The 25826-nt window shown below is 31.8% G+C and overlaps 1 protein-coding gene across 1 annotated transcript in view; it reads right to left on the bottom strand.

Annotated features, from left to right (window-relative positions):
• Window positions 1-616: 616 nt before the first annotated feature.
• Window positions 617-25826, bottom strand: part of LOC129233936 (zinc finger CCCH domain-containing protein 18-like) — a 50260-nt gene continuing 25050 nt past the window's right edge. Inside the window, exons 9-19 of the mRNA XM_054867854.1 lie at window positions 24280-24388; window positions 23051-23109; window positions 22751-22861; window positions 21540-21686; window positions 19802-19906; window positions 10594-10766; window positions 7768-7872; window positions 4968-5072; window positions 4240-4505; window positions 3450-3504; window positions 617-1637 (exon numbers count right to left, since the gene is read on the bottom strand). Coding sequence (XP_054723829.1) covers window positions 1441-1637; window positions 3450-3504; window positions 4240-4505; window positions 4968-5072; window positions 7768-7872; window positions 10594-10766; window positions 19802-19906; window positions 21540-21686; window positions 22751-22861; window positions 23051-23109; window positions 24280-24388 — 1432 coding nt within the window. The 3' untranslated portion in view covers window positions 617-1440. The remainder of the gene's footprint in view (window positions 1638-3449; window positions 3505-4239; window positions 4506-4967; window positions 5073-7767; window positions 7873-10593; window positions 10767-19801; window positions 19907-21539; window positions 21687-22750; window positions 22862-23050; window positions 23110-24279; window positions 24389-25826) is intronic.

Genomic DNA, 25826 nt, shown 5'->3' with positions numbered 1-25826 from the left:
GGAAAAAAAATGCACACGATTGATATACATTGAGAAAAGCGTACGATTAAGGTAAAGTTTCTAAAGCAATATTTCATTCTTATTCAATGTAAAATCTTTAGACGATATGAAGTAATTAAAAAGATTAATTTTAGTGCTACCTCGCTGTAAAAATATTTTGCAAACATAGGAGAAACGATGTACGGGGTCTGAAGTAAAAACCCGAAGATTTGTGCGAAAATTATCAAAAGTGTTATAAGTTCAACCTCCTAGGGGCACGTGTTATTATTGACCGATCGAGTTCAAATTTTGCACCGATTACTTTTTATTATAGTGTCACAAAACTAGAGGGCGTCACTTGTTGAATTCTGAAAAAAAAAAATTCCCATATAAATAAGGACCACCCTAATATATATATATATATATATATATATATATATATATATATATATATATATACATTGCATTTAATATTAAAAAAGAAAATTTGAAGTTTCAGAAAAACTTTTTAAATGCTCAAAGCTTAATTTTGTTCATAATCATGTATAGTAAAATGAAATATGTATGATATCACATTTTCACACAAATTATTCAAAGTTTAGGAAGTAAAATGTTGAGTATTTGTAAAAATGATTTAGAAGAAGATATGGGTGATGCAAAAATGCATACTGTTTGTTGTAATGGCAAATAAAAATGGATGTAAGATATATTTATGATGGTTAGTGTAATGAATATATATATATCGAAGCTCATTAAAGTGTTTCGATAACTTTTGATCAAACAATTTAATATACACTTCTTTAGATACAACATAAGCATTTTTGAATGTTTACACAAAACAAGCTTAAAAGCGCAACATTATATTCCAACTCTCTGAGTAACTATACGTAGTTATCTAATCAACTTAATTCCTTACCAAAAATTTTGCAATTTATTTATAGCTTAGTAAATTTTAAAAGTTTATTTCTAAGAATTTCTTAACTATTCAAAAGCATATTTCAATGAAAAAAAGCAAAATAACTTTTCCATTATGTTTACATCTTTCAAAGATTTACTTATTAAACGCTTAAACGAATATTGCAACATATATAAATAACAATTAAAATTTTGCATTGACATTTGCAACAAAATATTTAAAAAAAGGGGGAGGGGAAATACTGATCAGTAAAAGGGAATTAAAACAAGTTTTGACAGGTTTTATGGATAATTACATCAACACTATCAAAGAAAACCACATTTTATTAAATATTTTTCGTGTCATGCCATACACCTATTGAAACATGGCTTACATAATGTACAAGAAACATTTATTAATAAAAGAATATGCATAAAAGATGAGCGATGAGACAATCTGTCATTCGACTTTCCGTCAAATGTTAACATATGATGTTTGCCAACAAATATTTTGTGAAAATGTCAGCTAGTTGGCCAAAAAACAAAAAATTTACAAAAAAATAATTTTCAACAAATCTTTGCTCTTTTTCTTGCAATAGCATCTTCAACTGCTTTCAGTTGTTTTAAAAGTTCGTCTCTACGAGAGCTGGCGGATTTTTTAGGAGTTGTGGGAGTTGCTGCCACTTTAGCACTTGCCACAGGTGAAGGAGAAAGGGGTCTTTTTGTGCCAGATTGGGTTGGTGTATCGATTTTTGAAGATTCATCTGAAATGCAGAAACATTATCGAGATAAGATTACAGAATAAACAGAAATTGGACCAAACAAGAATGTTTAATTGATAACTGAGGATAATTCCATGCAACAGACTAACCATTACAGCGGGGAAATGGCCGTGTTTGTTTAAAAAAATCTTTGTTATAGGTTAGAAATTTATTTTACTTCAACAATATTTTTTTTTTTTTCAAAATAAAAAAAAATAATAATAATGCAACTGGAGTCACCAGAGATAATTTTTTTAATTTTTAAAAAAGTTGTCAAATAAGTTAAAATTAGAACAAAAATTATTATTATTTATTAATTTTTACATATGAGGCAGTGAGAAATAAAGGGATGTAAGAGGACATTTCCAAGTTTTGAGTAAAACGTGTTTAAAGATAACATCCTCAGTAGGCTTTCATTGAATTTTTTTTCTAAGTCATGCTGTATAGTAGCAGCTACCAGGGCTACTAGTACCATCCCTTGCCCCAAGACAGAGGAGAGGTTCACTTGCCATGTGTACTGGTTATCTCTAAATTTTTAATTTTGCCACTTACATCCCTTTGCTTCTCACTGCCTCATATGACTACTCCTCTTAAAAATTTATTTTACAAAGAAAAAACAAGAAAGACTTAAAAGTTAGCAAAATATTGAGCTTCCATATTTTTTGGAACCATTGATTTTAAATATAGCGTACACACAAGAAGCTACTCACTTTTTAGTAAATATTGCTTTGGGTGAAAATATGGAAATAATCAAAAGACTAATTGACAGGGTTTTCACTCCAAAATGAAAAACATACACACACACAAAAGCACCCTAACCTCATGACAAATTTTGCATAAGACTTTCATACTTGTATCTCTAGCATTTACACATGTTTTCTGGAGATCTTAGTAACAAATAGGCAAATACATGCCATTATATATTTTAGAAACAATTAAAGAAATAAAATAGAGAAATTAGTATTAGAGCATAAACACATGAAGAGCACAATTGATAAATTTATACTTAATGCATAAAAACAGGTAAAAAATGGCTGAAAATCAAAGCATGAACTAAGAGGGTAGTTCTTTCTAATAATTTAAAATATTACAGTCAGTTCTGAAAAAAAGAAAAGAGAAAAAAAAAATAAACAAAAAAGGAAAGGAAACAGAAAACAGAAGGAGAGAGTACCTTACTTAATGAACAAGAAATATCAATTTTAAAGACAAACAAAAATCAAAACTTTAATACAGATTGGTAGTTTTTCTTCATAATTATAAAACTTTCAAATTTCCGCAAAAATAAATAAACAATGGACTTTTAGATGAAACAAGAGAAAAGAGATGATTGAGATAGAGAGGGGGAAGGGGACCTATTTTGTAAGGACTTGCAGGAGGAAAAAAATTCAAATACAAAAATGAGGATGAGCAACAGGTTCTGGTACCAGTTAAGCAGATATTAGTACATTTTAATTTTCAAATAAATAGTAAAACACCATGTAAAAAAAAGTCAAAATTTTAGTTCAAAATTAAGCATTCCTTACTATGACAGGTAATTAAAATGAACCCATTTCAAGAATCTGTGGGAAACCCGATTAGTAAACAAACTTACATGTATATCTTCTACAAGGAAAGATGAATGTATTTTGATATTTATTTTGCATCTCAGCTTATTCAGCAGAGATGCACACATTGATATTGAATTTTTATTTTTTTTTAAAGACCAATTAAGAGGGAACACACCAAAAAGGATAGAAGTACCCTTGTGTTTGCAATTTTTTTTACTATTTATTGCTAAAAGATGAGTTGTATGAGAAAAATGGGTAATATACTTACTTTTAATGCTTTCAATTTCTTTCTTCGGAAAATTCATTAGTTTAGCTGGTGGTGGCTGTAATAAAAGCAAATTTTTAATGAAAAATTAAAATAAAGATAAGATCATATGAAAACAAGTTAATCTCATAACAAATTGCATTTACACAGTATAAAATAGCAACAGTACGGTGCTATTAAAATTTTTTATCTTCTCGGTGAACAAATATTTCTGCCATTCATTTTAATAATAATAAGTTAAATCAGAGATGCCCATGAGTGTATGTGAATGTGGGCATGAGGCAGACTGTATCATTGAAAGTTTTCTAGAAGTTATTTTAAAAGAATTTTAGTCCCTTGAATAGAGGGTCCCATTTCTTTCTTAGGGGGAGGGGAGAGGTAGTGTTGCTCTTGGAGGGATGGGTAACCCTAGATAAAGTTTTTGCATTCTAAGATCTGCATTAGAGAACAGCCATCAGCCAAATCAGTGAATACATATTCCAGCAATTTTTTCTACTAATAATAGCTAAAACGGGGGGGGGGGGGAGGGGGGCATGGTACAGACTATACCATTGAATACTTTCGAGTAGTTGTTTTAAAAGGAATTTACTCCCTTTTTCGGAAGTTACATTACTTGGTGGGGGGGGGGGGGGGATGATAAATAAAATAACCTAATAATAAATGTATGAACATACTTACATTCATACATGTACGCATGTATAAAAATAATTATCTTAAACATATGGTAAAATTATTCATACTCTATAAAAAACACCATAAATAAAATATATATAAGCTGGCAAGAGAAACAAACCTTATTTAGTAGAGTTAATTTAATTTGCTGCTTGTGTAATCCTTTAACAGGTTCTTTTTTGTCCATAGATGGCAGAAGGTGATGAATACTAGGCACACCAGTCATTTCTGGCGCAGTTGATTCTGGTGCTGGCGCAGAATTCATTTCACGTTCATTCGTGCTAAGGGAATTGTTCGCCTTGTCATGTCGAGCATACCTCTGGATTTCTTCATAAAGACTGTTTGTTCCACCTTTTGAATCACTTTTCTCTGTTGAAGGCTTGTCACCTACAAAATAAACAAGTACATTGTAAGTCCTAAATGACAAAGTTTGAATGTTTTCATGCTTCTAAACTCTTTCTTAAACCCTTTCGCCATCCTCGTTTGTCTGCGAAAATGTATAAATAACGCCCTAGATGCGCTACGGATGACAAAGAGGTTAAAAAAAGAGAAAAGGAACACAAAAGTAAGCTGGGCTAAAACCCCTAAAATGAATGGTGGGCTTGTCGTTATAACTTTTGCAGGAGATATAGTTCATGAATCTCTAACAAGCTAACACTCAAACTTTTACAAAAAGCTAACTATCTTATAAAACATCCGGCTAGAGCAATACCTTCCTCCATTTTCTTTTGCGCACTAAAAATAGAAAATTCTTTTCAGAGCTTAACGTGAAGGACAAAGAGGTTTAATAGCGCTTGCAGGAAATATGAGTGAAAACGGATAATCCCTTTCACTTCTGTTGTAATTCACCTTTTCGCCTTAGGTTTTCTTGACGTTGAACATGCCTTTGCATTTCTTCATAAAGACTTGTTGTACCACGTTTCGAATCACTTTTCTCTACTGAAAGTTTATCACCTACGAAATAAAAAAAGGACAATGTAAATTCTTAATCTTTGCAACAGAGCATAAATGTTTTTAAGGTTCTAAACAGTTTTTTAAAGAAAGAGAAAAATAGTTAGAAAAGGGAATATAGCACTGTGAGAATGTGAGCACTGGGACTAATACTCAAAAATTTTTTCAGACAATATATATATAAATTTATACATACATATATGTATTAGGGCTGAACTGGTGCCAAAATGCACCATAACATCCTTCTGGTACTAAATATTTGGAAAAACTAATTCTCATTTCATACAGAATTGGTCCCAACTCGGGATTCAATAATTAATCTCTGTTATGTGTTTTAGTACTATAAAACTTATGAATTTATCTCTGATTTGTATGTATGTGCATGCATATATATGTGAAGTAAAGCATCACTCATACCTCTCTCCTTTATATGTTATCATTTATACATCTTTTAAACACAGTCTCAATTCAATCACGACCAATATATTTTGCATGTACAATGCAAATTTCAGCTTTAAGTCATTCTTATACTTTCTAAAATTTCCAAAATAGCTTAGTAAACAGATAATACACCACACTGAGATGGAACAAATCTCAGCTTAAAAAATAGTGGTAAAACTGTGCATACAGCAAAAGTTTTCATTCTGGGACAAAAGTCCTCCATATCTCAGTTAATCATTTTCAAGTTCAGAACCATACATCAGAGAGCAATTTTAGCAAAGATACCTAGAACAGTCTTCCATTGACCTGAACCCTTGCTTGCTTTCTGCATGCACAAAAAAGCTCCACCTTCTGATGCACATATGGCATGGACATAATTCTAATGGCAATTAAACAGACGCAGTATGTGTGGTCTTACTTAATACATCCAGTCATGCCAATATAGACAATGCTTTGCAGCTGGCTGCACACTTAATCATTGCACCTTCTAGGCTGGTTCTAAACCAACAGACATCAAGGTGATGATAGGAGCTTTTCCCAATAGCTTTCTTACAGGACAAAAACAAGTTATTGGCCTCAGCCAAAAAAAAAATGTTTCTTCTGGGTTCACTTGGAGTTGAAATACACCCTTGGGTATTTTATCTCATCACAGAATATAACAGTCTGCTCAAAAAATCAATGTCCCACACCTGATTGCTTTCTTAAAATTAAAAGCAATCATTGTGGTTTCAGGAGACTTTATAGAAACACTTTAACTGACACTACCTTTCCATCACACTCCAAGACAAAATGGAGGAGACAATGTCAAAAATTTTTTCTCTGGCCACAATGGTGACATCATCAGCATAACTGATGTAAAAAAAGCCAGAAGAATTGATTTTTCTAAAGCAGTAAATCAATGACTAGACATCAAAGGATAGGTGAGAGAACAATACCATGTGGATATCCAGCATTAGGGTGAATAATAAACTTTTAATCACAACAAGAAACATTTACATACATAAAACATACAACATGAAACATTAAAAAACATAAAAGGTAGCAGTTTTAAATTAGTGAACAATTCTGCCAATGTTTCTTTTCACAAGGGTCCTCATAACAGTGGTTTGAGTGACTCAATCAAATCTTTCCCTCTCAATATCAAGAAAAATTGCCAAAGCTATTTCCTTCTCTTTTTTAAAGACTTTCCTTAAAATAAAAGGAGAATCTAAACAGGGAAATATCAGCAGATTTGTCAGACTGATAGACATGCTGAGATAAAAGACACCTTCAATACAATCTCCTTAGTATGCCTATCAAGATAGCTTTCAGCATTTAAAAATAAAAAAATCTGATACCAATATTACATGACTTTCTAAAACACCTATTAAACAATCAAAATTTTTTAACAACTCAATGTTTGCATGCACTCATGTACATGGGAGATTCATAATAGATGTTTTTGACAATATCTAACATGAGATCTCTGAGCAACACGCCAAACTGACACTCGATTTCACATCTTGTTTTTTGGTGGCAAAGAGATTACAAAAGACTTGGTGGCCAAGTGGTTGCCAATTTAGGACACTATTGTAATTTGCATTGAAATTTACACTGATTTGGCACAAAAAAAAAAAAAAAAACCTAAGGAAGATGCACAATTAGACCTTACACAAACTTTATGCATCAAAATTTCGACCTTTTAGTTTTTGCAGGGACGAGAGATATGCACATATACACACATATGTAACTATAGAAGTCATGATAAAATGCAGAATAATTAATTAACACTCCTTTGGGGCTGAGTAAAAAGGACATTTAGGTCAAAATTTTAGTGAAAATATTTTTGCTTTTGTATACCTTACAAGAAAGTAAAAAAGGGCAGTAAATTCTTAATATTTTAACTAAGAATGAAGGTTTTTAAGGTTCTAAACCCTTTTTTTCAAAGAAAGAGAAATGATTAGAGAAAGAACAGAGCTGAACCTTAAAAACATAAACACTAGGTCTTCCATTTCAGCTTTATTCAGAAACATATATACAATTGATTCTCCACTTAACAAACTTTGAATTCATCAATACTCACGATTTAACAAACATTTCCCTAGAACTGAAAAATTCCTTATTGAAACAATGAATTTCTGATCCTCTATCAGGAGCTAATAATAGAAAAAAAAAACCCTTTTCATAAAATTCATGGGGATATCCAGAACGCCCAAATAGCTTCTTCTGGAAATCAAAGGGGAAGAGATAATCCCTTTCACTAATATACTAATTTCACCTTTCCGCTTTAGACTTTCTTGCTGTGGAACATGCTTTTGCATTTCTTCATAAAGACTTGTCGTACCACGTTTCGAATCACTTTTCTCTATTGAAGGTTTATCACCTACGAAATAAGAAAACAAAATGTAAATTCTAATTTTCTTTACTGGCATGTGAATGTTTTCAAGGTAATTAACACTTTTTTGAAAAGAAAATAATTACAGAAATGACTACAGATGAACCTTGAAAACATGAACACAAGACTGTCATTGCGCCCTTATTCAGGAAGATATACAAATGTACAGTTGATGCTCTATTTTACAAACTTTTAGTCAAAGAACACTCAAAGTATAAAAAACATCTTCCTAAACCCTTAGAACCAACTGCTGGAGATATTTTTCCATTCTTTTTTAGGAACTAATACTATAAAAAAAAACTTGACAAAATGATCTAAAAAGTGGAAGTAGCAACTGGACTTCTGAGAGAAAACAATTCCTTTCATTAAAATTGTAACTTCCACTTTTCGTCTTATTTTTTATTGAAAAACAAAACAGCAATGAAATGTATGCAACTCACATAAAATGAAATGATACCTTTCAAATTATTATAATAAGAAAAGTAAATAATTTTTAAACTCATAATATTTGAATAAAGGTAAAAAAGTGTTTTCAATTGCCGTATACACTAGCTTTGTTGTGGCAGGTATTCAATTTATTCAGTGCAAAATCATTATTTTTAATGTAGCTATAGCTTACCTTAGAAATATGCATATCATACATAGTGCTCTGCTTTTTTTAATTTTTTGATTTGCCAACTCTTAATCTTAAATGGCCTCAAAGTTTAAAAACGAGGGTCTAATGTACATGCATTGGAGGGTAAAATGGAATACCATTTACATTTCTATAAATTACTTAACTGATTTTAGGAAAAGAATACAAGAAATCATCACAAGTATAGTACATGCTATAACTAACTGCAATGAACTGTCAATAGCAAAAAAAAAAAAAAGTCGTAAGCACTTTTTAAAAAAGTTAAAATGGGAGCTAACATGAAATAGTTTTCTGTAATATGGAACAGGCTGTTCAAACCATTGAAAAACCTCAAATGCTCCATTTCTTTCACTGTTTTGAAGTTCCTGGTCCTTTGTCCTTTTCTCCCAGGGCCTCTAAATTTTTTTTATATGAGAAGTAGGTTGTTATAGAGTAAGATCCAATTTTCCTGCCTCTTTTTGACGTTTACTCTTTGAGAGAGTGGTGAATAAGTAGGACAAAATTTTATGACTTTGACATATTGGGGACAACCACATCAGGACACTTGAAAGAACAGGGTTACCTTGAAGATTAGTGTGCCTTTCAGAAATTGAAACTTTAAAGCTTCAGGCTACAGGGATCCCCGTACAGACCACAGTGGTTTAACCGGTTGGATAGGGTCCTAAAGACAGCTCCGATATTTTGATCCAGACCAGAAGCCGAGCAATTCCTGGTCTGTCACCCCTACAGGTATTGATTCATTTGGAGCGTTTTGTGACCACAACATAGTTATCGTGCCTCAGTCACCATTAACAAACACGTCTTTGATTGGCTGGAATTGAGCCCGGGATTCTTCGATTACGAGTCCAACACTCTACCGATTAGGCCACCACTGCCAAAAACCTTTTAACTGATGGACAAAACAATGTCAGAGAAATAAACAACAATGTCTTTGGTGTATACTATGATAAACATCACTGATCAAGTGACACAAAATGTGTACTGGTAGATTTAAATGTCTGAAAACTTGTTGGTAGAAATTCTTGAAAAGCAGAATAACAAATGCTTAACTCTCACTGCACTGTATCAAGAGAGTTCTTTTTGAATAGTTCGTAATATTCTTACAAAATAGCAGCTCTAAACAGAGCCAAAACTATGGTATTTCACATTTCCTGAGTATTCCATAATACCCTCCCCTTATCTATATATGTATACCCAGTTTAACTTTTTTTATACAGATACCATTTTAATGACATATCATTTATAACACAAATCATTAGCTAGTCCTCTCAAGATTTTTATTGAAAACCACATTAAATCACCTAACTTTTTAAGTCATCCAAATTTAAACGGCAACCTCTGTTTCTCTTCTTTTTCACACAATTCTCAGTTTGAGTTTTAAGGTTTTGAGTATAATTCAATGAACTTAATATTAAAAATATATACATAAAAATCACAATTGCTCGAAAAGTGTTAGAAATAAGCTGTCAATAGACATATTTTGCAACAGAATCGTTCATTTTAATGTCCCAATTACCAAATCTAAGTGCAAAATTTGATGTTTAACTAAAATTTTGCTTGAATCAATTTTTTTCTTTTCTAATAGGTTGAAACCTCTAAATTATGCAAATGAATCATAAAAAAGTAGAAGAAATTGAATAGACAGGAGATGTTAGAATGGACAAAGAACACGGCGAGTGGAGAAAAAGGCAATCCAAATATATGATGCACTGATGAACTAGAAAGAGTCCTCCTTGCTATTAAAATGAAAAATTGAAAAACACTAGCAAGACGAAGGCTGCCTGAAAAAGGTTTCTTAAGAAAGCCAAGGTCCATCCTGGACTGTTGAGCCACTGCGGGAAAAATGGAAAGGGAGAGGGGAAAAAAGGTTTATTTAGTTTTGAGCTAATAAAATAAAAACTATCTTGCTTAATCTTAGTATTATTGTTCTTAATTCCCTTTTTATAGTCTCATGTACATTCAATTCTGTAACTGTATTTGAATTTCGACTTCTAGATAATTATGCAAGTGTCATCATGAAGCCTAATTACATATATTTCTACAACAAAACATGAGAATTTTAAATTGAGACTTACTTCTTCTGAGAATAGACGGATGAGCATTACGAATTCCTATTGATTCAGAAGCTGAAGATGAATGTGAGACACTACTCGAAGCAGAAGACACACTATCCATACTTAAACTTCGAGAATATGAACGCGATCTTGAAACAGAAGGAGTCCTAGATAAAGACCTTGAAGAGCTTGATCTGGAAAATTGCGAAAGCAGACAGGTTTCAACTTAAGCATTAAATTTAATTTTTTATTATTATTTAGCTTCTAAAATTAACAGGATGAATTGTTGCATTAAAAGTTAACTATTTACAGCCTGCAACCTTGTAATACTGAATAAGTAGCTGCTGTACAACAATTGTGTACATCTTTATGTGGGTTGAGATTAAAATTTTAAGTTTTCTCCAAACATTATCAGTGGAGAGAATCCCAATTCTTTGGAAGGCCTTTAATAGGGGATTTGAGAAACTTTAGCAGGTATTCTTTCATCTTGCCCAGAATTTTAGGCACTATGTGAGCATAACCTAATAACACTTAATATCAACAGAGTTTGTAGTGGCACCCAAAAAATCAGAACACAATATTACAAAAATATCAGGAAACTTTTAATCTGTGCAATGTAAATATATATTAATGATAATATTGGGCTCCATATTATTTCCATGTATCAATGTAAAGTACATGTATGGCTTGGTACACTTTACTTGGCATCAGATGTTTTTATTCATTCATTTTTGTGACCTCTTAGAGTTTGGGACAGAAAGTGAAACAAGAAGGTACTAAGATGATAAATTGCTGGAACAAGTGTGCCAATCTTTTTTGCTGGGCAGTGGCGCCGACTCCATGGGGCTTGAGGGGGCCCGAGTCCCCTCAAAATTTTTAGCTATTAAAATTATTAGCTATTTAATGCTTTCTAAACTTAAATTTGCCTTAGTATTTTTTATTTTCCTTGTTTGAAGATAGTTACCTAGTAAAATACATTCCGTAATAAGTTAAAACAAGTAATTATTACGGTAAAAAGCAGGTTAACTGAAAACGAGTGGTTTGGATAATGATACTCTTATGGTGCTGCGAGCACTTAGAATTTGTCTCAGTGTGCAAACCTGCGGATCAAGTCTGTCCAATTAACAACGGGGCAGAAGCAGGGTTGGCAAAAACCCGGGTTTTTTTTAAAAAAGCCCATGGACCCAGGGTTTTTTAAAATAAAACCCAACTAAAGCTGGGTTTTTTAAAAGAAATGTGGGTTTTTTTGTCTTTTTTTAGGAGAAAGGTGGGGTACTCGTAGCATATTGTAGCATAAGTGTACGGACAAAGTACAAAAATTGTCTTGATAAAAAAAGCTGGAAAATTCAGCGTTTTCTGGAGAAAGGTATAAAAGACGACAAAATTCAAGAATGGTGAAGTTTCAGATTTTTTTAGTTTCCATGATTACCAACAGTTAAGGCAAAGTTACTTCTTGAGTGATAAAATCTATTGTTTATTTGTTCGTTTTTAATTTCAACATTTTTTTTTTTTGTATTTTACTTTATTGTATTTCATTTTGTTATGCAAAACTACTGTAGAACCTCAAGTAGTTTAAATCTCTTTTTACTGAATTCCAGCTTAATCAAGACATTTCTTTGAATTTTATGTTGCCTGTTTTTCTATTTCTGTGTACGGAGTAAGAAATATTAAACTTTTTCGTGAGATAATGAAAATACTGTACATCCTATTCCGTTTTCTGTCCGACCATTTGTAAAACCTGTTAATTTCTAAAAAATATACCTTGTTTATTCGAGTTTTGTGACGTGTTGGTTTGCAGAAAATAATTCACATGACAGCCTTTTAGCTAAAGTAATATCCTTTGTACAATCTGCAAACATTGAGAAAATCTGACGTGACAGGACTTAGTCAAGATAATTTGAGTTCCTTATTGACCAGTTGAAGGAATAAAGTTAAATATATTTATTTAAAATCTTTGAAGCATTTTTTAATGCCCTTAAGAGTTAAGAAATACTATTAAAGTTCAAAATTCATTTTTTATGTCCATTGCCTATTGTGAAGAAGAAATAAAAAAGTTTAAATTGTAAAAGTATTTAAATTACTTTTTAAAAAAAAGTTCTCAGAAAATTTTAAAAAACCCAAAAGTGGGCTAAATAATGGGTTTTTTTAAATGGGTTTTTTCAAAAAAACCCATTGGGTCCAACCCAATTGGGTCCAATCCGGCCAACCCTGGGCAGAAGCGATTGAACAACTTCGCTATTCTTCATAAACACCGAGATATTTTGGATGAATTGGATATTTGACCAGTCGTCGACTTCAAATTCAGTAATCTAGTCAGGCGGTCAACATTTGCACCTTTCTAAAGACAGCCCTAATATTGGTATTTAGAGCAATTTTAAAAATCTCTGTAAAATAGAGAACAGAATGTTAGATTTAAAATTTCGAAATATTAGTACTATTTTATTACCGTATTACTATAATGCTGCATTAGTTATTGTGAAATACTTAAATATTTTTAGGGTCTAAGACTCTTTAAAAACCGGCTATTTACAGACTATATTAATTTTATTAACTAATACTAAACAAAAATTAACTTTGGGACATTATTTTTATTTAATGAACTCTGAGCTTTATTCAAAGCAAGTTTAAATTAGCTATTTCACTTATTAATCAAAATGCGACAGCAATATTTTATGATTTATTTTTTAATGATCGTTTAAGATTTATTTAAATATAATTTCATTCTTTTTATAGATATATATTCAGTTCTATAATAGTCTAAAAACAAAATTATTGTACTATAAATTATAACTTTTTACGAAAATGCCGTACAAGTGTTTTTTTTTTCTTTTCCGTTTTTCAAAGCCAAAACGTGTCTAGTTAGCGAGTGTAGAGTTTTCGGGATTCTTATGTTGATAATATATTGCTCTCTAAAATGCTTAAAAACTGTAAAACTTACTTTTTCCATCTCCAATTAAGAAAATTTCCTGGGGTTACACCTGCGGTATGTCCTCCACCCAACCAATATTTTTTGTGGGTAGGCGCCACTGGGATGCAAGTCACGTGCCCTACTTTATATGAATGCCTAGCCAGGGCACTGCACGACGACTTCCCGAAAATAGAACTGTAAAAATGTTGCTCACTGAAGACAAGTGACATGATCTGACTGAATCAGAAAATTTGTGTACCAATTCTTAGATTAACTTTGAAAATGCCATGCCACGTATTGTTTGTTTGTATAAATCAGAAAATATGTAAATTGGCATTTTCGAGGTTCAAAAATCTGAACTTTTTTTTTGGAATAAGGGGGGGGGGGGGTTCTGTGTGATTACATACCCCATGGATCACCGGTGACGTTTAGCCCCTCCATTAATTTTTGCAAGTCGGCGCCCCTGTTGCTGGGTGTAAGTACCCAACTAGTGAACATTCCAGTATATGTTTATGGGTTGTATGTTGTCCTTTTTAAGAGCAATAACTTACACACGAATGCTCTAGGAACATAAAAACATGTTCATAATTTTTGCCATATGATGCCAATATTTTTATTATGAAATGCAATAGAACATAGCAACTAAAACTCAGCTATTTCATGCAACTTTCTTTTTATAGCCATTTGATAGCTGGAATTTAAAAGCATTTTCAAAACAAATATCCAAAATTAAAAACAAATATAGTAACAAATCATTCAACTTATTAGCTAACATTAAAGCTTAGAATAAATGCATGAATGAAAAGCAATGTTATTTAAAACCAAATCTTATTAAGAAAATGAAGAAACATTATTTAGGCTAAGCACATCATTTAAGAAAATGAAAGATTAGAAAAGAAAAGCAATTTTTAAAGCAAAGAACAATGCTGTATTTAAAAGCGAAAAACAAATGTGTAAAAAGCAGAAATCACACACACAGTCAATATCTTTTGTCAACATACATGACATGGTATTTTCTATACTTTTTAATTCCCCCTCTCCCCCCTAAAAATATCACATCAATTTTTCCATTCAACTTATTTTCTTTTTCTTCTAACATTTTGATCCGGAAAGGCTTAGTTAAGACAGGAAAGTTTCAGGTTGTGCAATAATCTGAAAGGGCACATTTTCTCTATGCTTGCTCCCCCCCCCCGGGCAATTCTTTTCTTGCATTCCCCCTCCCCTTTCCCAAAAATTCAAATCTGCAAATTGCAAGTAGCAAAATTGCAAATATTGCTGCTTGTACATTTTTTATGCTTTTATTCTGGAAAACAAAACTAGCCAATTTTTAATTCTCAACAACAAAATCTATTTTTTGTATGATATTTATCACCGAAAACAGAAACCACATACAGTCAACTCTCGATAACTCGAAGTTCCAAGAGACCGGTTAAAATATTCGAGCTATGAAAAGTTTCCACAAGAGTTTTAAGAGTTTGGGATCCGATGAAAACTTTGAGATAAAGGAACATTTGAGTTATAAACTTCAAGTTATCGAGATTCGACTATCACATACATCGTATAAAATAGCACAATTATCAGGGTTCGTACGGGTCATGGAAATCCTGGAAAGTCATGGGAAAAAAAAAGGAAATTTCAGACCTGGAAAAGTCATGGAAAATTGAAATTTTCAGTCTAAGTCATGGAAATTTATTTTCAGTCATTTAAAAATGTTCTGGGAAAAAGTAACAGTAGCTAAAAAGAGCATTAGAAATCTTGAGTGACTTAGTATTGCACCATAAAAGCTATTTAAACTGGAAATTTGAACGATCTCAAAAAACACTGCATCCAAGTTTGTTTCCATCACTCCTAAATCTTTATTTTAAAATTTATCAGAGTTTATATCAATTTGTTGAAGGTTTTGGACAATCTTTTGTCATGCGTTAGAATACAGAAATAGGGGAATTCTAATGCTCAAAAACAGTAGTGCCCAATATATGGCCCACAAAACTAACCCATGCAACCCACTGGTTTGTTCAGTGTCATTATTCAAACATGCCCTGGAATTTCTGAACCTATTAATTTATATGCATTTGAAAATGTACAAAAAAGTAAACAAGTACATTTAAATCAAAAGATGTTTTAACTATGAAATGTTTTTTTTTAAATAAATATCTGGTTTAGAAACATGAATTTACTAAAGAATGATTTTGTTTTAAAGAACCAAAAAATTGTCAAGTTGACACTAAAAGGCAACTTTTTAAGTAAATTTACTGAAACGTAGTAATGATTTGTTCAACTTTTTCCCCAATCATTATCATTCTGCCTGTTTATAAAAAAATAGTTGACATTTAAGCACTGTAGTTTTACTTAACTTAAACTTATATGATGAAAATAGGTAAGAATTATTCAGTTTTTTAGGTGTACACAGATATTTTTTCAATCAGGTAGTGGCATTCACATAGAAGCTAATGCTCATTTCCAAAAAAATTAAAAAAAAAAAAATTGATAAATTTGATATTAAATAGTACTATTTGCTTCATACAACACAGGGTTCATACTCTATTTGGATGAAAATATTCCATGACTTTTCCAAGAATTTTTCATGACTTTGTTACACAAAGAGAATAGCACTATTTAATCTCAAACTTGGTAATATTTGGAAATGAGCATTAGCAAAACGTCTATATGAGTGCCACAGTCTCATTGAAGCAGTTTTACTCATAATGGAAAAAAATATAAGTGCACACTTAAAAAACTAAACTATTCTTATTTGGCTTCATCATATAAATTTAAGTAAAGTAAAAATGCAGTGAAGCGAATATAATGATGCTTAAATGTGATATTTTTTTAAAAACAGGCAGAATGATATTGAATGGGACAAAGGTTGAATGAGTAATCGCTAAGTTTTAATAAATTTGCTTCAAAAGTTACCTTTTAGTGTCAACAGTGCCTTTAATCATCCACGTAACTTGACAGTATTTTGCTTCTTTAAAGTAAAGCCACATAGTTTAGTTCTTTATGTTTCTAAACCAGATTTTTTTTGAAAAACCATTCAGTAATGAATCAATCTTCTGACTCAAAAGTATATTTGTTTTGTTTACAAATTTGCATATTTTCAAATGCATATAAATTAATAGGTTCAGAAATTTCAGAACACGTTTAATTCCCGACATTAAATGTAGCAGTGGGTCGCATGGATTAGTTTTGCGTGCCATATGTCGGACACTACTGTTTTAGAGCATTAGAATTCCTCTTTTTCTGTCTTCTATCGCCTGATTTAAGATCTTTATTTTCTAAAACATTCAACAAATTAAGATAAACTCTGATAAATTTAATAATAAAGTCTTTACGAGTGATGGAATCGAACTTGCATGCAATTGAAATGCTTTTTTTTTTTTGAGTGGGTGTGGCAAAACTAAGAACGTGAAATTTTACTACTACAGAATATGAAACATAAGAAGTGTTGAAAATAACAGAAAATTCAAAATAAGTGATGTCCAGGCAGTAAAATCACATCGAAAAAAATGGCAGGCGGCTGCGACAGAAGTGGATGCAATGAGATTACAAAATTCAGATTTGATTTTTGTATTGTTCAATTTCCCACTTTTAATAGCTTTTATGTGCTATACTATTAAATCACTCAAGATTTCTAATGCTCCTTTAGCTACTGTTCCTTTCTCTTTGTCCAAGACATTTTTCCATGACTTGAAATAAATTTCCATGACTTTCAATGAAAATTTCAATTTTCCATGACTTTTCCAGGTCTGAAATTCTGTTATTTTTTTTCCATGATTTTCCAGGATTTCCATGACCCGTACGAACCCTGGCAACAAGGTCATGAAAATTTTCATGAAGTCCTGGAAAAGTCATGGAATTTTTTCACCCAAATAGAGTATGAACCCTGAATTATTTACAAAAATATCAATAAATAATTAGTTCCTAATGTTCACGTTAACATTTACAAAATCCAAAAGTGCTTCTTTAAAACTATATTTAGTTTCTCTTTTGGTGAAAATTGCATTTTTTAAAAACCATTTTAATGAATGAAAAATTACTCTAAATGGAGACTAATCAGTTTTAAACATTTTTGCAATACATTTTTAATTCTTAAACTAATCAGATCAAATAAAGATCTTGCATAACATTACTTAGAAATACGAAATCTTAGAATTGTTTGGTGCCAAATATGTTCATCAATATTGTAAAAAAAAAAAGAATATACTTGTGCATAAGCTAAATATTTCCAGAACGATTTAACAAAGTAAAAATAAAAGCCACTTAAAAGCTGAACATTTTCCTACCCCCCCCCCCCACCCCATAAAAAAAGGATACAAATAAATACTTAACCACTTTGATACAATTTAAAATAGTCTAACTGACAATTAAAATTAAATAACTGTAAAATAGCAACTGCAGTTAACTTCTGATCATCCATGGGTTTCTTATTCATGGTCTTCCACTTTCAAAAAAAAAAAAAAAAATTCTGCAATGATGTAGATATTTCTATATTCTTTCTTCCTCTTTCCTCTCAGTGACATCAAACCTTTTAAAATCACCAAAATCTGACAATTTGAATCCTGATTTTTGGATCGCCACTACTGGTTGAAATCTGATTCTTAGATCTACTTGTATGTATTGATTTTTAGATCTATACTACTTACACATGTAAACGAGTAACCAGACCAGTTTTGTAAGAAAAAATTTCCCTCCCTTATATTTTTTGGAGTAACCTAGCTTCATCTATTTCGATTAATCTGCTTGCACCATTTGCTCATGTATGCATGTAATCTGTTTTCAGCTTTTTTATAATTATTAACTACACTGCTATCATTTTTAGCAATAGTTTAAATATATGCAAGTTTTATTGAGGTTTTTTTTTTTTTTAAAAGCTATGTATAAAACTGTTTGTTTTTTACCTATTTTGTGGTTCATTTGCGATATTCACTTATCCACGGTTACCTACCACCCTATTCCGCGGATAATAGGGAGTTGATTGCGCATAAAAAGTGCAAGAACTGCCGAATTCATGAACTTTTCGCATAGTTCATCATTGAAGTAGGCACAAAATTTTATAATAAGAAATGTAATAAAGTTATTAAAACATTTAAAATCAAAATTCTATTGATATTAATTTGATATAGAAACAACAATACAACCGCCCCCTTTCATACAATATAAAAATTGCACCTTTTTAATCATTCAGAACATGTGTTTACTGAATTTCATGCTTCTTCATTTTATAATGTTTGTTTCAGAACAAAAAAAAAAAAAAGTAGGAAAATGATCTCAATTTTTTTCCCTCCTGAATTAGGAGTTGACTCATAAGTGAGTATATACAGAATAAGTGTTTTGGTTTTATTTCTCAGCAAACTTTATCAAGTAAAATCTTTCTTATCTTAAATTTTCAAGATGTAACTCAGAAAAAAGCATCAATTACAAAGTAATTTTCCCAAAGTAGAACTTTGTATAATGAAAAATCCTCAACTTACTGTGTTTCATTATTAACACTTTGTTACACATAAAAATCTCTTCGGCATATGCTAGTGGCTACCCATTTTTGAACAAACTACAATATTTAAGTCATTTCCTCTTTAGGTGCTGTTGTTAAATTATTATTGTTCACAAAAACAATGGCCCTTTTAAGCAATAAACTACATATTAAACAATTATAGTTTATAATACATTTAAACATATAGTACTCTATGAAATATTTTCTTCTCTGAAGAGGGACCAAATAAAATTTACATAACTTTCTAGATTCACTACTAAGTAGTGCCTTTATTCTCTTTTCAGCACAAATTCTGAAATTTTTTCTTTCTACTAGCTAAAACACCAACTGTTATAGGCATAACAGATGGTGTGCGAAATCAAGAGAACTCATGAGTCATCTATAACAGACGCTACGAGAAAAATGAAAAAACTAATGAGGGGTATGCAATGTGTTTAGAATTAGAAGCTTTCCGATACATACACATACACAGAAAAACTCATCCCTAAATCAAGACATTAAACTTGAAACATTTCACGTCTAAGCTTTAGCACACTCCCCCTACAATACAATGCAAAGTTTTGGACAGACAGAAAGGGAAAGCAGAGAAATTCCACCAGCATTTGTTTTTGGCAGTGAAGCAATGAGACCCAAGCCCTTGAGCGTCATATAGACCAATTACCTGAGACGGGATCGTGATCGACTTGAATGACTTCGTATATAACTTGCATATCTTGAGTTTCTATACAAAGGCATTTTTCAGTTAAACATAATACCAATCTGAGCATAAAATCATAAAACTTGAGTTCCAGTATCATAATATTTTAAACTGCAAGGCGCATTGAACTTACCTAGGGCCTGACTTCTTTTTAACAGTGCTAAATCTGTTGGAACCTCCTTTGGGGGAGAGATTTTCAGCTGGGGGTGAAACCTTCCTTTTTTGTAAAACAGATGGGCTGGAAAAAAGGTGGAAGAACAGTTCAATTAGAGTAGTAAAATTTGTGCATTATCAGCATTATAGTTAATCTTTATGTGATGATTAGTTTTCCAAATTAAAAACTGGACTCCCCCCCCCCCTTTTATAAGACATCTTAATTTTCCTGTAGCAATGAATTAGAAATATTCTTCTTCTTCGGCAGAAACTACAAATATGTCCGTTATCTTGAAAGACAGCATAACAATTTGATGTTTCAGAAACGTTCCAAGATGCACAAATGCTTTTCAGATATGCTTAATTAAATATAATCTATCCACGCACTTTGAATTTTTAAAGATATGCTGAAGCAATTCACATAATTTTTAATGTAGCTATTTTAAAAATCTGCCTCACTGAAAAGTTCAGTTAACTTTGCTTATCAAAAATTATTACAAAAAAGAAAAATTTCTTGACTTCCAGTTTTTAGTCAGAATTTGTTTATTTCATAGTGATGAGCAATAAATTTACATTGAGTTCATACTCAAACTTTAAAAAGAAAAAGGGCATTAAACCTCAAATTTGGCAAAATGTATTTTTTCTTAAGTTAAGTAAAGTTTGAAGGACATATGTGGCAGTGAGAAGCAAAGGCATGTAAGTGGATGCTTTTAAGTTTCAAGTTAATTGTACTTAAAGTTCAGATTCATAGGCTTTCATTGACATTTTTTTCTAAATCTGCTGTATAGCAGTGCTTATCATGACCACTAGTACTTTCCTTTGGATCAAACCAAAAGGGAGTTTCTCCTATCATTTGTACTAGTTATCTAGAAATTTAAATTTTTTTTTCTCACATCCCTTTGGTTCTCACTGTCAGTGGTATAGATGGGATTTCTTTTTTTAGGGGGGGGGGGGTCTATTATACGTAAAGTTTTTAAAAATAGGAAAATCCCTTAACAGATGTTCTTAAATCCTAGTTTGCTTAAAATTCTCTAATAAAGCAATAGTTCTAGTTTTGAAAATATTTTTATCCCAACCCACTTTCTGGAGAAGGACTCAGACCATGCTTTGACAAAGAAGTTACTTCTTACCAGGAAATAGTTAGCGCATTTGCATTTTGTCGTAACATCAATTTTTTGTGTAGTAATTTTTTTTTTTTGGGGGGGGGGGGGGGGTTACAAAACGGGAAGGGGGGGGGGCTGTATGTTCTCAAGTTTTTTTCTTAACATTACACAAGGAGTAGGAAATCAAAAATTTATTCTTTTGGAAAAATTAAGCCGGTAAAGCATAAAATGTTTTTAGTCGCCGTTGTAAAAAAAAAAGGGATTGATCTGGTTTTTATACCAAATGACCATCAAAGTAATTTTTTTCATGGCAAATTTATGATATCTTGAGTGATTTCAGTACATTAAAACTTGGATAATCAATGCTTTGCTCATTTAGTGGGGTGATATCAAGATTCTTAAAATCTTGCACTTGACAAAAACATACTAAAAATCCCCATATTTGTTCTAAAACGCTTCCTCATTTATAGAATTACTGAATTCCAATGCTAATTTCCTTGAACATAACATTTTATAAAATCAAATAAATGGAAAGGCATTAGTGGGTTTAATTCAGCTCTAAATACTGGTTTTCCTTATATGATTATTAAAAGAAAATCTACAGCTTTAACTTACCTCCTGGAGCTCCGAGAACTTGATGAGCTACGTGAATAACTATATGAAGATCTAGACGACCTGTCAGAATATGAGTAACTTGAAACTGATGAATATGAGCCAGACCTAGAGCGAGTTTGTCTACCCCCAGTTTTGGGTGTCTTTGATCTGAAAAAAAGATGAGTTCGTGAAGATGAATTTCTAATGAGCATTAATTTAAATAGATATTAGGGACATTTTTTGCATAGCAATAATGCTTAGCCACAAATTTTTCAAAAATAAATAAGTTCTTTATTAGGTTATTATTCAAACTGTTACTCTCCTACAGGCTCAGCATGGGGCTTCTTCCTTCGTTAGTAAATATACAAGCCCTCTAACAAAGCTGAACTTAATAAATGCCAAATTAATAATAATAATATTAAATGAATAAATAATTTATTTATTTATTATTTAAAATTCCCATAGCAGGAGCAAAGAGATTGTATTTTTCATAAAAATAAGCAGAACATTTAAACAAAATCATATCAGAATTGCATTTTATTAAGGCTATGATGATCAATGTTAACAATCATTGACATAATTCAGAGAAGTTTGGATTAAATTAAAAATGTTAAATAAAAAATTTAACTAAATTTAAGAGTTAAAAATGGTCCAAAAACTTGGAGTCAAAATGCCCTTCACAAAACTTATAAAAACATTCAGTAGAAAAATTAACAACATGCACAATTTTTTCAAAAGTACAGACAAATTATCAATATCAAAAAGTATTTATACAATTTTAATAAAATACTCCTTGATACTTATATGGCATTATAACTGCGGCAGTAATAAAAAAATTCCTATGAATTTTTAATTGTTAATGTATTTTCGAAATTAACAATCAGTTCATTGTGGTGAATTATCATTTCTTCATTACATTTTAAATTATCATTTTTATCAGTTCCATTCTTCAAACTTTCCAAAATTACGGATTATAATTTTTTACTGTGCTCGACACAAAAGGGTTTGTAGCAACTTAAGTCATTTTAGTCAAATTATTTTAAAAAGCAGAAGAAAATCATACACAAGCAAAAAATAAGGAGAAAGCCTAAAAGAGATGAACACTGCTGTGAAAAGCAGATTCAGCAAGTATGCTAATAATTATGATATCATTGCAATCAGGAGGGGGGGGGGTGATCGCTAAACATTAAAACTAAAACTTTGCCGACTCTTTAGATTTCAACAATGTGTACCTCCTCCAAGGATCAACCCAATCATCAGCTCTAGTTCTATTGCCACTGTGTTGAACTTCAAATAGGCGATCATCTCTCCATCGTTCTTTATTTCTCCCATGCTTCGAGAACCTAAAGCAAAAGAAATTTGATGAAGACAATTCAGCTTCTAGAATGAACTATTTTTGAATAGTTACAATAAATTTGATAAATATAGAACGTAACAGCAAAGGCTCACACGTTCTAATTTTCAATCACGTTCTAATTTCAGTATTTCATGACTAACAAAATTGAAAATAATTTAATTAGATAAACACATACTTATCTCTTTCTCTGTCAACTGAAACTCTTCTCCCTCTGGACCTTTCTCTGCGCTGATCCTAAGATGAAGAATAAAAAATCATAAAAATATCACAGACAAATAAAATATATTTGTAAGAAAGATGATTTAAAATAAAAGTTAATAGTCATGCCATAAAACTAAGTAAACAGCAGCATAACAGTACTCAGGAAATTCAATGATTTATTTTGCCACGAAATAAATAAAATGATGGATTGCAAATGAAAAAAAAAAGAGAGGGGGACAGTTTTATCCAGATTTTTTTTTTCTTGATTCAGAAATTTTTGTGAAACATTTCAAATTAACATTTTCTTTTAGCCAAATATAATTGACTTTGTAATATTTTAATATTTTTTTTCTTTTGCTATTCTGACTTATGTCCAAAAAAAAAAAAAAGAGCAACCTTAATTTTAGTTTGGAAAACTGCTATGTCACCTACAATGTGTTCAATTATATTAAAAAGATGAAAAAAATCATTACACAACTTGTAAAGATATTGCTAAGTAAGTAACTAGTCAACAAAAACAAATTAAATAATGCTCTATGGCAGTAAATTTCATGTTAAACAGAAGGTCTCTCTTTCAAGTCAGATTTTTCCTGGGGGAAGAGGGAGCAATTGGTGCAAAATATACACTTAAGCTTGATTGACTTTCTATTGTGCACAATTTGAGAAATTAATAGAAAAAGAACTAACCTGAAACATGTGCTAAAAGACGGCAGCACAGTTACAATACTCTTAAAACTACATAAGCACACACATTTTTTCCACTTAATATGAAAAAGGGATAAAAACTATTTGATATGCTATGAAAAAGCAACATGCATACAACGTTTGTATTAATCACTTAAAAATTCTTATTTCATGACTTTAATTTTGTTTTAAGCGCAGCAATAAGTTTTTAATTTAAAAGTAGATTTTTGTAAAAGTGCTAATTTTTTTAAATTATTTTTGTGACAGCGCCAATTAAAAAAATTATTTTTGAGCAAGGAGCAGATTTTACTGGCAGGACTTTTGTGAAGGTGAAAAAAAAGAATGAAAGCTTTTTACAATTGTTTCTTTATTATGTACTGAAGAACTTTGAAACAAGAGTCTGTAATGTACGTCTGAATCAGATTCCAATGGCCAAACATTTTCAAATTTCTTTTGTTTCTATTCATGACACTGAATAATTGACGAATTATAATATTAAATATCAATATCTAAACATACTCCAATGTCATCTCTAGTCCACCTTATTTCAAAATTTTCATATCTGCCTCCCCTCCAATGTTCTCTAGCTGTTCTGTCTTCATTGTCAAATGGATCACTTTCATCATATCTAAATTAACAGTAAAGAATCAAAATAGTTTCTTTCACAATAAGTTTGTCACACAATTATAAAAGATCTAAAACATTTAAATAACACTAATAAATAATAATAATTCAATTAAAATGTCTGTCAATATAATTAAAATATGTGTCTTTTCAGTAAGTTATTACCCTATATCCAGGGCTAAGGCAGAAATACATGAAATACACTGCCAGTTCAGTCATTCCAACCAAGGACTGCAGTTTTGTGCTTATTGCACTCATCAGCCCGGAATAGGAAGTGACTGAGCTGGAGGTAGAAAACCTCTTAAGGAAGAGAAGACTGCCAAACAAACTGGCAGCTAATATAGAATTAGCACTGACCAGACGAGTGGCCGAGGCAATGGTTCGGTTAACTTGAAGATTGAAGGCAAGGCATGTATTTTTTCAGTAAGTTGGAATGACTGAGTTGTGGTGTATTTCATGTATGTAAGTGTCTGTTTGTGTATCTATGTGTGTCTGCAACACTGAACTGTCAATGCGTCCCAGGTTGCTACATGTACCGTTGGGTACAGGTTATCCAGAGAAAGCCATTCTTTCCTGTCTCAACTCTTTAAACCTTAAAGTCCTGGAAATATAAATGGGAAAACCATACCATGAAAATCCTTAAGTGTATTTCTAGTGGCACCAAATTTAGCAACTTTTATCAGGCTTAGTCGCAATATTTGGATTTTAATTAAAACAATGCAATTTTTTTTTAAATCCTATTTTTTAAAATCTTATTTCGACATACAACAATGAAGAAACAGAGAAAAAAAAACGTAGCAAATTGTTAGAGAATTAATTTGAAAACAGAAGTTATTCTCCATTTTTACGGTTGAGATGGCCTTTCTTGCAATAAGGAAGCTGTTGAGTCAGAACTTCGTTGTCTGGCAGGTTCTCCGTGTGGTGACCAGAGCAGAATAGTCTTAACGTAGTGCATGCATGTCGTAAAAGGTGACTAAAATGGATAACCAATCTAAGGTATGAGGCACCGTGTTGATGGATGGATGAATGGCATCTGGGTTGTATGATGTCTAAACGGCCCTTTCGAGGAACCGGGCGAAACCTCATTGTAATTTGCCTTACACTCGTACAGGTGGTTGTGCGGGTGTTGACTTTTTACCACCACCCAGTTCCCAGCTCCTTCGCAGTTGGATACTGGCTTGAAGGAGAGAACGAGCAACCTTGCTGCTGGAGGAGGTGAGGGTGCAGGTCTGCAACCCACGGTGTGGTGAGGGGGCATTCCTGCAACCTACCGACACTGCAGTAGGGGGTCAAGGGGTACTCATTTATGCACAAAACTGCAACCTATGCTGGCAGGAGAGGGGAGGCTGTTACAGAAGGCAAAAGCCACTGGGCTAGCCATTCCTGAGGAGGTAGGAGAAAACAAACGTCATCGGTCGGAGGTTTGAACTCTTTCCCCTGCA

This window comes from Uloborus diversus, unplaced genomic scaffold, assembly GCF_026930045.1.
Source record: "Uloborus diversus isolate 005 unplaced genomic scaffold, Udiv.v.3.1 scaffold_817, whole genome shotgun sequence".
NCBI classification, from domain to species: Eukaryota; Metazoa; Arthropoda; class Arachnida; order Araneae; family Uloboridae; genus Uloborus; species Uloborus diversus.
Note: the sequence above shows the minus strand (reverse complement) of the source record. Positions and strands in the feature narration are given on the sequence as shown.